We start from the raw sequence: 15,200 nt of genomic DNA, 5'->3' as shown, positions 1-15,200 counted from the left end.
TTTTTGTCATATAATAATTAAAATATCTTAACATATCAGTGTTTAATGCAGAAACATTCGCCTTATAAGTAGTTTTTGCTCAAAAAAAAACAAAAAAACAGCAACATTAATGCAATTTCCTATGTTGCTTTAGCATTAAGCTAACGGTGCCACATATTTGTTTTCCTACACTGGGTTTAATACAACTCAAGGCTAATTTAACCAACTATTCAAAATGATGGAAATTTGAACTATCTAAGACATTCCTGTAACGGTCTTTACATATTTATTATTATAGTTATACAGTGAATAATTCAGTGAATATTGAAATGTAAAGCTAACACTGAATATTAATGAAGGAGCTGATTAGATACTAGCTATCTTTTAGCCTAGATAAGAAAGCCCCTATCAAACAAAACCACGTTCTTACCAAGGATGTCACTAGAGGTTTATGGTAAGGTGGGGTTGTGGGGGACCTAGCTAGGGAAAGGGGCTTACAGAAGAATTTTTAAAAATGTTGCTGAAATGCTTGTTCACTGTGAATCTTTAGAGTAGTAAGAGACATAAAACTGATCAAAATATATAATGTTTGAAGTTCTCTCTTCATAGTTTATATTAGGTACAGATCTAATATGACCCAAATGTTATCCATCCACTTACAAAAGGCAAAGATCAAGCAACCGTACTTAAGTCAAGCAATCCTGCAGGTTATTTTATTCAAATACAGAGACTATAGATTAGTACCTGCTCTCTGTCTGACCTGCTCCTTCTGCCCCGCCAGTCTCCTTCAGTTTTTCTCTCCCTCTCCTTGCCTGTGTTTATTAAGACGATATTTATTCATTTACTAACCTTAGATTTACAAGAACTCGGACTTAATGAGATGTCAATTTGCTCAATTTTTATTTGAAATGACAAAAATCTCACCTGACTGGTCTTCAGCTCAGCTGCCGCCTCTTTTAAAGATATTTCGTATTTCGACCCACAAGTTGAAGAACTGAGGGATATAAAACGGTGACCTGTGTGACCCTTTGACTGACATTAATGTGAACCTCAGTCCATGAATACTACTGATGTGCGTGTTTCAAACACTGAAGAGAGACATGAAAACAAAGAATATATATCAATATCAGTGAATAATATTCACGCTTAGACTAAAACAGTTGGTTTGTCAGCTGGCTAACGTTAGTGTTATCTAGCACATTCCCGCTACTGTAACTCACGTAAACCTAAAGTAAGCTAGCTAGGTTAGCTAAGTTAGCTAACAAACCACCGATAAAATCTGACAGACGGCAACTTATATTGACCAAAACTTCACAAACTATTGGCAGGTACCTTCACACTGTAACTACTTACTATTTCACCATATATATGGCGTATTTTGAATAAGGTCTTATGTTTATTTTAGTAACATTTTAGCCAAATTACTGTCGCACCTTCAGCGGTTCCCGACCTGTGCTGAGCGACTCGCAGCACCAGAGACCCCACAGCTCTGCCAGAAACCGTCTTTCAGGTTGGATATGAAAGGCTTAGGCTGATATGACTGGCTTACAACCCACGCGGTCTAATTTGATTGACGTTATACTTTTCCACAGATATAAACAGTAGAGATCGTCTCGTTTAGTTATGATAGAAGATGTCAGGAAGCGCAGCCGAGACAGCGCTGGATTAGCAACAACGAGCAACAGCGGCCAACAGCGACAGACGCAGCGCCGCCAAAGTTGACTCTGTCAAAGTAAATCCCCTCTCCTTTTATTTGGTCTGCTTAAAAAAATTATAATGAAATAAAATAAAATAATAATAAAAAAAGACATATAATACCAAACCAGGTATACATCTGTAAAAACTAGTACACTAACAATAGAAATCCACTCATCAGTATATAATAGTATGCGTGTTTGGACGCAGCCACTTAACATTTTTTCTAAACGTGCAGTTATTTTAACTTCGATTCCATCCCAGCGGCGCAACTACCCTGCTGGAAAATACAACGACACCAGCATATGTTGTGTTTTGGATGCTGGTGTACTGTCAGCAGCATGACCATACTGGATCACCAGCTAATCCAACACCAGACTAGCACTAGACCAACATAACCCATCTTAAACCAGCATTGAACTCAGGCTGGTCTGTGCTGTTTTTTTTTTCTTTCCAGCAGGGTAAAGTCGTGTCTAGCTAGATTTGGTCATACCTAACTGTAGTGTATGTTGATTGTGGGTCTGATTTAACCAAATACTTTAGATGTTTAGGGGGAAATGCGCCCTAGCATTACGAGCATTAGCACACTCACCAGTTTTCAGCATTTGATTTTTGATGGACAATGAATTATCAAAACTAAAATTCTGATATAGCTAACTAACGTTAACTTTCTTGGACTGAGTTCCTCAGAGCTAAGTTAGCTAATATCCCAAGCTATTTTTTTTAGCTTGTGCTACAGTATAAGCTACACAGCGTCCTTCATGGGCTAACTACATTAGCTAGCTAACCGGCTAACATCTATGTTAGCTGAAAGTGCTCTGCAAGATAATGAGTGAGCAGATACAGAGCAAGGTCGCCATCACATGTCTCTTTTTGCTCTAGATCAAACATATCGCTGTTGTCAGAAGAACACCTCGTATCTCCATTTTTGACGTTTTTCAGTTTTTGACATGATTTGAAAATGCCTGTTTTTCTTTACATTGTCTGTAAATCTCATAATGAATGGACTAAAAGAAATGACCCAAAATGACTTGGAGAACATTCTGGTTCCATTGACTTACATTAAAAGTAAAGCAGATTTTTTCCTTCTCCTGTAAAGTTACCATTTTGGAGATACAAGGTTTTCTTCCGACAACAGCGATATGTTTTTCTTGGTGTGTTTGGCAGTGTAGGATGTACTCAGTAGCGGTGCAGCTGCCATTGTGTTATTTTCTCTCCCATTTTTCATTAGAAGAATTCACTAGATTTGTAGCTTCGCACGCACATAATTAGTGCTTGGTGCAGCCGTAGAGACTGGATTTTCCTGCCCTGACCATCTCTTTTCTTGGCAGCTGTACGAATGCGAAGAGAATTTCAACAATTATAAAACCATGTTTTGACTTAAAAATCACTCATCCCACCTTTTAAGCTGTGTTTTGGACTGTGCCCATCAGGTATTACCATTAAATCCTAAGACCTGGACAGGTTCAGTATTACTGTCTACAAAGACCGATACTAAATTCTAGACTCCCTTGTATGTTTACTTAACCATTAAAACACAACATTTGAGACAGAACACAAGCGCAGGATGATAAATGACAGGCAGCATCCGTGCACAGCTTCAACCTCCAAACGCATTCAGGAAGGTGGGCAAAGCAACAATGGGGCAAAAAATGGCATTGTGGTTGTCATGGAGACTGGCTGAAAAGGGGCCGCTTTCATAACATATGTTGGACTTGACTTGTCTGTAAGCGCATAGCAACAGTAGCATCAGGCCCCCCCACCCCTCCCCCTTTCACCTTCAACTGAAACAAAACCACAATACTGCTCTGAGATGTGCAACATGAACGGCACAAAGTTGCTTTGCATTGACTTAAATTTAGGCCTGAACATGAAATTAATCACAATCATTTACAAAAAAGAGGAAGATTGTGAGAAAAAAAGAACTAATTCATGTTAACATGGTGGTGCAGGGTTCTCCAGTGCTCGGTTTGTTCTGTATCGGGTCCTGTAGAGACAGCTCAGTGAGAGCTTTGTGAACAGGGGCAGGCTGGGTGCGCCATGCCAGAGCATTAGTATGCAATCAAGTTGCTGGTGCGGCGCACAAATGTGCTTGGGAAGGTGCCCCAATTCTTCACCCTTATTTTCGGTCGCGAACACTGAATGTGAAACACATTCAAACACAACCACCATGTCGTAGTAATCTTAAAACACGTCTGACAGCTATACTGTGGTAAAAACAGAGCGTTATAGCGTAGACAGTGGGAAGGAGGAGGAAGAATGTGAGTGCGGTGCTGCTCTGCTTGAAAATGCTCAGTTGTTTCATTTATGATTTAGTGAAGGAACGCCTGCACATATCAATGCGTGCTGAATGCAATTCCATTGCCGTGGCGTTCCGTGGTCCTTGGCAAGTCCGCGTTGCCATGGCAACACCCCCCACCCCCCCGAATGCCGCAGGCCGATGAGAGAGAGTGAGAGAAGAGTAAGAGCTTTACAGCATACAGCAAGGAAGGATTGCTGCAGTGAACGAGAGGAGGGAGGAGGGGAACAAGAGAGGGAGGGATGGTGCATAAATGAGATTGGCTCTAAAAATTCATTACATACCCCCTCTCCCCCCCAAAACCTTATCATTTGCATCAGTTGGGGCGCACGGGGCTCGAGCCTTCTACTCTGCAGTCTGGACACGTTGCTCCCAAACTTCAGACTGCATTCAATTATTTATCTGCCTTGCCAGACAGCAAGCGGTGCTCCAGCATCTCACACAGCGCCCATGAACACCAGCATCTCCCCCAAAAATCAAACCACATTATTGATGGAGCGCAGTGGGAAAAGAGTTGAGGAAAAAGCTGCTCTCTGATTCTGTTCAGCAGCCACCCTACTAACTTCTGTGCGGCTCCAGTGTCAAGCCTTGCAATCAGAGCTGACGATAAAAACTCTCTCTTCCGCTAAAACATGAATTAAGTTTAATTACCCCATAGGAGACAACAAAACTATTGGTTATTTGAGAATATAATGAGATAATTTACTGATAAAGAACAATGCTGTCTATATATATATATATATATATATATATATATATATATATATATATATATATATATATGAGCTAGACAGAAGGCAAAAGATGACAGAATAACATGCAGATAACATTAGATATACGATATAGTGTGTGAAGCCTATACGCAGTTTCTGTGCAGCGCAATGAGGCTTTTACTGCAGCTAATTACAATTTCATTTTCAAAGCAATCCACTCTTCTTACACACAGAATCAGCGGAAGTACGTATTATGAACCTCACCAATCACAGAAAGTGAGGTGAATTTTAGTCATTACTGAAAATGACTGCGCTGTGCTGAATAATATAGTATGAAATACTGAGTTCTAGCCATATGTGGGCAGAGGCTGGGAGCAAACGTATTAAACCAGCAGCCGTCAGAGATGCTCAGTGCTCATTAGAAAACATGGCCATACCTCAGTGCAGAACTTGCAGCAAACCTGGGGCATATCCTGCCAGTGGAGGGAGCTGTGCCGGTGTGCACCATCGCCACCTAGCAGTGGACTCACAGCACTGCAGAAATGCAGCAGCAATGTTTGATTGATCAGGCTAATATCACGTCAGCCTCTGCCATTTTCACATATGCAGCCAGTGCAATAAAAGACGACAATCAGATTGGTTTGAGCAACGGACATGTTTTATGATTAAGGCTGTTGGAAAGGCACATGAAAAAAACTGAGCATTCCCTCATGCCTTGTTAAAGAAAATGATGCAATACATTCAGCAACAATGTCTCTCTTTGTACAGGTCTGCATAACACGACTGTTGCAGAATTGGGCCCAACTTTGCTGACATAAAAAGATTAAAAACGACAACAGAAACACTATATGAACACAAGTTTTTAGACACCTGCTCAACCAACTTTTCTTCCAAGATCAAGAGTGTTAATAAGGAATTTGTCCTCCTTTTGTTGCAGCAACAGCTTATACTCTTCTGGTAAGGCCTTTCACTAGATCTTGGAACATTGCTGTGAGAATCTGACTGCATTCAGCCACAGGAGCACTGGTTAGGTCAGTTGCATGATTAATTCTGGATCACAGATGTCACCCCAACTCATCCCAAAAGGTATTTGTTGGAGCTCCATCACTCCAACCCTGTAGCTGAAGCTTGGCATTAGGCATGGTGACCTAAAGCTCATGTGCGGCGTGTCCAGGGTGTCCAATTCCATTGGCAGTGCTTGTCGATGGAGGTTATACAAGCATGTGTGCAACTGTACATCTGTGCCAGCAATCAGTGCACTATGAATAGCTGAATTCACTAATTAGAGGAAGTGTATAAAAACGTCTGAACACATAGTGTGCCATCACAGTATGTAATGACCCACACCAATTACTCTCTACTCATCCAGTGTTTTCTTCTTCTTCTTTTTCTTCTTCACTGGAATATCAACATCCCCATATGAAGTGTCCAAGGGTTCCTCTTTGGCTATTATACTGGCATCAAATGCCACCTCATCCTGCCTGTCCCCTCTCTCCTTCTCTTTCTTTACTTTCTTTTTCTTCCTTCTCTCCACTGACCCATCTTCTTCCATTGGCTGTGGAGTTTGTAGCTCACCAAAGTCATATGATATTTCCTCTTGCTTGATCTGTATCTCTTCAGTGTTCTCTTCTTTGCTGTGCTTTTCTTTTTTCTTCTTTTTCTTCTTCTTTCTCTGTTCTTCATCCTCCACTGAATCCAGATTTGCTCTCTTTAAAGGTGAGAGAGAGGTTGAGGCAGTGTTCTCTGCTGTATGAGCGGGTGTGGAGCTGCCGAAAGGCTGGAAGCGTTGCCTGAGGCCTGGGGGGATAGATGGAGCTGGAGCTGCAGGAATGGCTATGGGGCCCTGGTTCCCACTGCAGTCCCCATAACTCTCAGAGATACTGAGGACACCCGTAAATGCTGTAGCAGAGAGAGACACATCCTGGTTCGTAGAGCTGGAGGTGAGAAGATGGAGGTCGGTAGGGCTAGTGCTGCTGCTGGCCAGAACGCTGTAGATCTGAGGTGTTGTATCACCTGTAGACTGGATCATCTCAAGGCCTGATAAAGACATTTTTAACCCTGCAAAGCTACAAGAGATACAGCTCAATTACTCTCTGTAAAACAAATCAATTTAGACAGCAAATCAACCTCAATAAAATCAATACAGCAGTTATCAACCTCAGTAAACTCAATAAAACAGTTGAACAGTCAAGTATACCCGAAGTGAGAGGTATTTGTCTGTGAAAACAATATACGTGTTTTGTATTATATACAGTAACAATTTCAGCAGCAAGAAACATAGTGGAACTAAGTTACCAAAAGTTATCAATAAAATCTAAAATACACTTCAGCACAATTATTTAATGTATTTAACAGTTAATAGCACTTAAATACTTATTGCACAAACTTCTGTAGAATAATTCTGCAAGCTAACATCTCAGATTCATGAATCTGTATACTTGCAACTGGAGATAAAACATGACATTCGTTAATGGTGATGTATCAAAGGTCAGAAGATGTTTTAGAGATGGGCAAAATTCATTATATGTTGATGGAAAATTACAATAAAACAAGAATTTTGCCTTTTAAGTTAGACAACACAATGAAACAAACTCAAAAAGAGCAGGATGATGAGCTAGCTTAATTTCAGTTCATTTCACTTTAATAAATCTAACAAACAAACAATATCTCACTGTTGTCAGAAGAAAACCTCATATCTCCATTTTTGACTTTTTTTAGTTTGACATAATTTGAAAATACCTGTTTTTCTTTACATTGTGTGTAAATTTCATGATGAATGCACTAAAAGAAATGACCCAGAATGACTTGTAAAAAAGTATGTTTCTATTGACTTACATTAAAAGTAAAGTAGGTTTTTTCCTTCTCCTGTAAAGTTACCATTTTGGAGATACAAGGCGATCTACTACAATATTATTATTACTACAATAACATAATAATAATAACAAAACAACAACAATAATAACAACAGTAATAATAATAATAATAATAATAATAATAAAACCCCATGTGCTTCCTATACTCACTGTTTTGGGTCGAACCGAGCCGGAGCTTTAATAAGCCACAGCTCCGTGTGGTCACTGCTGTCCAGGAGGGCACTTGCAGAGGAACTGTACTTATAAGACACAAAGTCTGCAGGACACTGGTACTTCGAAACTGCAAAAAAGTGACAAAGTTTAAGTCAGCTACTTATTTGAATTTTCCCGTTCCACCTTAAATGGTGCAGCAGTTTCATTCTGGCACTACAGGCATGTCAGAATGTAACTGATTCACCATTTAAGGTGGAACGGGAAAATTCAGATAAGAAGCCGACTTCAGCCTCATAAAGAAGTGCCAATACAACGAAAGAGAACCACTGAAAAAAGGAAACACGGCGCCTTTTTAAAATAGAAAGAACAGCCTCAGTGTCTTAACATTAACTGTTTAGTTAGTAGTACAAACTAAACAGTATTAGCTGTTAGCTTAGCCGGTACTCGCCTCTCTGGCTCTGTTCCTGCGATGTTTTACTGCCTCCGTGACTGTCGTCCTCACTGTCGGACGAAGATATAGGATGCGACATGGTCACCCAGCAGCAGCGTCCTTTTTCAGATTATTACAGCAGGTGAACTGTAAGGAGGTTTATTCAGAGCCTCCTCTCCTGGCTGCTCTCAGCGTGCAGGCAACTCATGTGAAGCACGACAACAACCACGTGTGGGACATAAACCGGAACTACTTACCGCTATTCCGAGCGCTTCATTCACCGATATAAGTATATGTACCGACCGCACAGTTTTTTTTATCTTTGAACGCTTGAACATGTTGATTGTAATTTCCAAATGTCCGTTATAACTCAGGTTTCTTATTACCGCTGAATGTAATGCAGTTATCTTGTTTCAATGGTGGATGTCTTGTTTAGGAAACAAAAGCGCTTTCTGTAGTTCTCCACTAGAGGGCGCACGAATGCAGTTTTTTGCTTTGACAATGTACGGCTACTGAGCGCTCAGTCTTAATGCACTAGAGAATCTCCCCACACGAACCTCTTGTGATATGAAAAAAAAAGAATACAAATATTTCAATAGTGATGATTAGTATTAAACCGTAACTGCAAATAAATAAATAAATAAATAAATAAATGCCCTTAGGAGAAACTAAGTATCCCACAGTGAAAAAGATTTGCAGGAATTTCTGCAACATTCCTGCAAGAATCTTGGACAATCAGTTTGCTAAAGGGTACGACACAAGTATGATAGATTATTAAACGTATACTGTAAATGATTCAACGATTATACTTTATTAAATACATATTATGCAGCTCTATAACTATCTTATGATTTCTTATATTACTACAGTTTTTTTTTTTAAAGCTGCTAAATCACAAAAAGTATATTCTGAGTAAGTTTGAATAAATTCCCAATACTGCAGTACAGAATCACTTAGGATGTTAAAGGGTTCCTTCAAATGTTGATACTTGACAGGCTACTCTCTTGTGTGACTATTTATACAGAACTATATATAGGCTCACTGTATGTACTAGACTAAATAAGATCCATATGGAGCATTAGATATAAGCACTAGTTGGATGTCAATGTATGGGAACTGCTGACACAGCCGGGGAGGTTGGTAAAATAATAGTCTGTTTTGCAGAAAGGGAGAAGCACCACTCTGCTGCATCACGTAGATGGTATTCTCTTACCCTACAGTGTTTATTTTCCCAAGTTCATCTCTGGTATGATACTGTGGGAAAACTGACCATGTTGCATGTACAGTAGAAGCATTATGTAATTTGAGAGAGACCTCTCAAAAACTCAGTGCCCTCTCTGTCAAGATCCATATATTCACATCTACAGAGGCTTCCTCCAGGCTGTATGGAATATTTCCGCACTGGTGGCGACAATAAAAACAAATGGGGAGAAGTCATATGAAGGGCTGAATAATGTATAGTTCAAAGTGGCTTAAGCTAAGTTGACTTGCAGAGGCCACTTTTCTTGGGTTTTGTTTGTTTGTCTGAGGCCCACTTATGATGTTTGTGTGATTTTATATACCAAAATCAGTCACAATTTGTTTTTTACACAACCATTTTTCAACCTCTTTATCCCTTATATGTAAATGACCTCTGTGCTAATCGTCTGCCCTCCATTGTGCCTCATTCAAAAAGCAATCCAGTATGAGACACTCTTTATAACTCCAACATGAATGGGTAACCTAACCTGCTGTAAGCTGGATGAGTGGATGTATTCCTGACATCACAGAAACAATAAATTAAAAATATCAACCTTATTTCCATATGTAGGCTGTATGGGCTGAGCAATGAATGAGCTGTTTTGAAATGTTCACCTTCTTCATCAAGCTCTAAAAGTAACTTTTCCATGATATGGGTCATCCTCAGAATGCAATGAAGAGAATGATTACTTTTCTTTTCCGTTTGAGACTAAATTCCAGATAAGTGGGAATTTTGTTTGTAAATGAAACTATAAGCAAAATATAGTGAACTTGTTTTCATTTTATATTCTGCAGATTATGAAAAGGACAAGCGTTTGTTTTCTTGGGTAAGTTAAGTAAATAATGTTTACTACTTGCTGTTCATAGCCAAAATATGCATGGAGATGATTTTGCAGCTTACATTGCAGAAATCCTTCTGACAAGTTCTTCTTTGCCAATCTTTAGCAACAACTGATCACTTTACTGCACACACGTGTCTCCTCACAGTCATTACTAGTTAATGAACATCAGATTTTAAGTGTGATCAAGGTTCTGAACAGGGACGCAGGTGTTGGGGGTGCTGAAATTTTAAGCAACATATATGTGACGTACACAGTGAGGCCATGACTTTTTAATTTAATTTTGTTTGGATAATTTACATCAAACTGGTATTGTTAATATTGTTTTAATATTGATTTTTAACTTTAAAAACAATATTAGACCATTTTATGGCTCAGAAATAGCCCGCAACTCTGCTTGAACTTCACTCTTAAAACCTAAACCTGCGTGTTTTTATGACATGCCCTCAAATCGGCCAGCAGTTGGAGAGGCAAGTGATTTGGCTCAATGTAATATAAAAATTAGTGTTTACGTAAATGCATGGCTACCTGCAGATATTGAAAATTAATAAAATGTAAAATAAAAATACAAACTCCACCCTAAAATAAGTACACATAGGTCTTTACTAGACTCAACATTTACATTTAGTTCCCTTTTTATTAAGATTAATTTTAGCATTAAAACAATCCTGAAATCTGGGAAGGCTGCAGCCCCCCCTATTCCTGTACCCCTGGTTTCCCTGACTTGTTCTGTCCTGTGCTTGCATATTTAAGATAATAGGACAGTATCCACATTGTCCAAGGCTAGACTTCATGTTTACAGATGTATAGGCGATTTGCTTAAACCTTTACTATGTATTTTTTTTCTTATAACTGAAAGTAGTGAGGAGAAAAAAATATGCTAAAGTATAATGTTTGGGTACTGCTGCGAGTCCCCCTGTAAATAATTATTTAAAAGTCAGAAGTGTTGAACAAACGTCAATTTCATCAGCTGGTTGGGGTCTGAAGCAAAAATTATTTTGACGTTACAAAATGTTCGTCTACACTATGTGTGCAATTACACATTTTCACCAGAGAGGTCTCCAAATCTCAAAATCTTACATTGTGCAGCTTTAAATATGAATGTGAAAAGAACATTACAAGAACATTGGGCCATACTTTTGTGAAAATAGGGAAGTGCTTGGGCTGACAAGGCCTGTTCTCTAAGACAGGTCTGAAAATAGGGAGGGGCTTTGCTTACTTAAGTTCATTCCATATGCATGAACTCATCTTTCGTTGTTCCTCAATTCAAGTGTTGGAACACTTTCAGAGGTTATTCACAAAGGGGATGGGAACATGGGAAATGTAACCACATTCCTCCTCCCTCCAGGCCCACAGAAGGCAAGTCAGCTGGGAGCGCACCCTTCTGCTGACCCAATGTCTCACACTGGACCCCCAGCAAACACATGACATCAGCACTAAGCCAGACAAGCCCCTGGGTGTGATTCCAGCACCTTCCTTTAACGCATCCTCAAAGCACCCTTCTCTAATTAAAGAAACATGTAAGTGTGAAAGTGTAATTTGTGTACAGTGGCCCTCGCGGCCAGATTGCTAATGCTAAATTAACACCTACACTGTGCGGCTAGATATTAATGCATACTGTATGAATAAATTCAGCACTGAAGGTTTTGCTGTGTAGACACTGTGCAGCACAGATTAATGCTGTTCTTTTAAAATGGGTGGGCTTTACATTAATCCTTTTTTATGCATGTTGATTTTCATAGTCATTCTAATGACACAGAAGGGTCCATAAATAACTGGTTCTGTACTCCAGCACATTGCAATTAAAATGAATCAATTATGGGATTAAAGCACAAAAGGTCTGTTTTCTTTTGAGAGTACATACATATATTTTCAAGGTGGACCATGTCTGAAAAGAGCAGTGATAGATGTAAATACTCTTAAATTAAAGCTCTCGACATGCACTTCAACTTCATAGTCATTATTTTATTTTAAATCCAGTGTGCTGGATCTGACATGAAATCATATGTCAAAACAACAACTACTGTACTTACAGACAAAATACAGACTCTGCTTTGTTTAGTCAAAATCCTAATTTAAAATATGAAGAATAATAAAACACAGAATTATTAATAAAAAAAGTTAAATAATTAAAAAGACAATTTAAAGGGCACATACAATGGAAAACTGCATTTTCATCACTTTTTTTTGAAATAAAAGTTTTATATGGTATGTAAACATTGGCTAAATCTTAAATCGCTCACTACTCCCTATATAGTGTACTGCATAGGTCATGAAATTATGGCTTCTACACTGAAACAGTGCACTGAATGTTAGATAGGGAATGGTGGAGCTTATACCCGAATATAAGTGGCTTTATATAAGACATATACTGCACTATTTGGGTGTAGAATCAGTTATTGCATGACCTACATAGGGAGTAGGGAAACATTTGAAATTCAGTGATTGTTAAAGTTTCTAAATGTTAATTTCCTGATACATACAGCTCCAAATACAGCCCATTTTAATTCATTGTTTTTGTGATGTCAAACAAAACACCACATGTACATATATCCATCGATTCATCCTACAGCACTAAGTAAATAACGTTATAAGGAGTTTCAGCCTGGACAGGTTTTTGTAAGAAGCACAATCTATGGCTGTCAATCAGAGAAGAGCTCATTTACATATCTCAGACTTAAAGGCACATTACAAAAAACAGCCTGTTTTGCTCTAAAGCAGGGGGTGTCCAGTCTTATCCACAAAAAGCCGGTGTGGCTGCAGGTTTTTTCATTCCAGCAAAGCAGGAGATCACATGATCAGCAGTTTGAAGACAGACACTAGATTAAACAAGTGGAATCATGTGTGCTCCAGCTCGTTTTGAGCGAAAACCTGCAGCCACACCAGCTCTTTGAAGCTTGGACACCCCTGCTCTAAGGGGTAAAGAGAGGTTGGAACATGGACATGTAAAAATGAACATTTTTCTGCTACATAAAACCACACAAATTTCATAAATGAAAAAAAAACCTGTAAAATGCAGGATACGGGCCTTTAAATTCAAAATGTTTTGAAAATATTTCATACAATTACATGTTTGCATTTGTCTTTGAAACAAATCGCATGTGCATTTATCTATAAGTCCTTAGATCAAAATGCCTTTATCATTATGAAAAAAATGCATAATCAGTTTGTGAATATTGTGGTGTGTCCAAACCTTTGACTGGTAGTGTACGTCATTCATATTTTCAGTCACTTTATGAACTAGGCCACAATATAAACTTGGTATAAACATTTTAGATCAGCCGTGACCCCCTTGCATGGCTCTTATTGCTCTGTGTTGAGAGCAGCTGATGACAGGTTAGTAATAAGGTATGCATCTCAGGTTTCCTGGCGGTCTATGGCATATGTTGCTTTAGGTATACGATGCCTCATTGCAAGGACATAGTAAACACTTCAACAGTAGTTAGTTTCTTAGAAATATAACCGAAAATGAACATATCACATGCCATAGTGTCATAGTTCAAATATAACTAATAGATTCTCATTCTCATATATTAACTGCAATTTATTCTAAGCTGATCCATTGTCACAATATATTTACATATTATCAATTGAAGTTCACTTCTGAAACTCACTACCTTCTGAAAGTTTACAGAAGTGGTGTGCTGCAACCACAATCTTGTTTAACATACAGGAAGACAAGACCACCAACCAATCACATTGTGGATGAAAGCCCACTGTACTGGAAAAAAAACTCCCAAAATACCAATGTAACCATTGTTTAACCATTGAGACTAATTATGGCTATAGTTCTTGGTTGGTGAAGCATAACAGGGCAAAGAAAAACAGTTTCACACAGTGATGCATTTTCCTCAGATTACAATATTACCACAAATACACTAAGTAGGAAACAGCTGTGTGTGTATAACATTGTTTATTCAGTGCAGTAGAGCTCAACCCAACCTGGAGAATGTACAAAAATCGAGACAAAACTATTCCTCTTCTTATTCCTCTGACGTTGAACGTAATGAATCACAGTCCATTTTCTTATGAATGCGTTGATGTGGATGCCCTTAGCACTGCCTCATGTTCGGGTAGTGTGTTCTGTATAAAAGATGGCAATATGTGGGTGATTGCCTCTGGAATAAAGTCTTTGCTGGATTCCATGTGTAATAAACACAAATGAATATATCAACACCAAGGTAATTATCGTGATTGATTTATGTATGTCCCTTTAGTGGTATTTACGTCATTCATTGAAACCATCAAAGTGATAACATCGGTCTGGGCCTAGTTTTTCAAAAGTAGGTTAGTGTACTTTTCATGTGTACTATTATAGTGCTTTCAGAACACTGAGTACTTACGAATTTTATGAGGATTCTTGTGCAATAATACATATGCAAATGCAGCTCTTCACTGAACTTCACTCCAATCAGGAGTCATAGCAACTTGCCAGACAGTTTAGAGGACTGTAACAACAAAGACTTCTGAAAATAACATCCTTATTGAAATGTATGATATGCAGGCTAAACCTAGCTTGCTGTCTGTAAGCAACTTCAGAGCTAATTACAGCACGGCCTTAGCACTGTTTTGGCCAAGAGAGCTTTAATGATTAACCAGCCAGGCTATGTCTTATAAAATTGGCATTGGCTTCTGTTGATGTCAAATGTGACATCTCATGAACCAATGATAAAATATGACACTTTATAGATGATAAAACAGGGTGAAGGCAGCCTTATATGTAAAGAAAACTTGCCAGGTCTCACTTAGTGTAGTACAGAAGCAATAATAACCTCCTGCAGTCAGTGACATGACATCAATAATTCATAAATACATTGTGCTAATTTTGACCTGGTCATGTTGTTTGACTGACACCTTGAAAGCATGACATAGATATCAACTGACCGATCATTCTGATAAAACCTGTTTACTGGCTGCATCACTAATGCAAAACCATTTTCTACTGAATGACGTCTGTATCTGTTAACATCTGATTCTTCC

At 38.7% G+C, this 15,200-nt stretch overlaps 1 protein-coding gene across 1 annotated transcript; it reads right to left on the bottom strand.

Annotated features, from left to right (window-relative positions):
* Nucleotides 1-5,309: 5,309 nt before the first annotated feature.
* Nucleotides 5,310-8,351, bottom strand: polr1g (RNA polymerase I subunit G). Its single transcript, XM_036562823.1, has 3 exons — nucleotides 8,161-8,351; nucleotides 7,710-7,839; nucleotides 5,310-6,752 (listed from the first exon to the last, which is right to left on the bottom strand). Exons 1-3 carry the CDS (start codon nucleotides 8,240-8,242, stop codon nucleotides 6,044-6,046), a joined length of 921 nt encoding a protein of 306 aa, XP_036418716.1. The 5' UTR covers nucleotides 8,243-8,351; the 3' UTR covers nucleotides 5,310-6,043.
* Nucleotides 8,352-15,200: the final 6,849 nt, after the last annotated feature.

Source organism: Colossoma macropomum, unplaced genomic scaffold (assembly GCF_904425465.1).
Source record: "Colossoma macropomum unplaced genomic scaffold, Colossoma_macropomum, whole genome shotgun sequence".
NCBI classification, from domain to species: Eukaryota; Metazoa; Chordata; class Actinopteri; order Characiformes; family Serrasalmidae; genus Colossoma; species Colossoma macropomum.
This window is presented reverse-complemented; position numbering and strand designations above follow the sequence as displayed.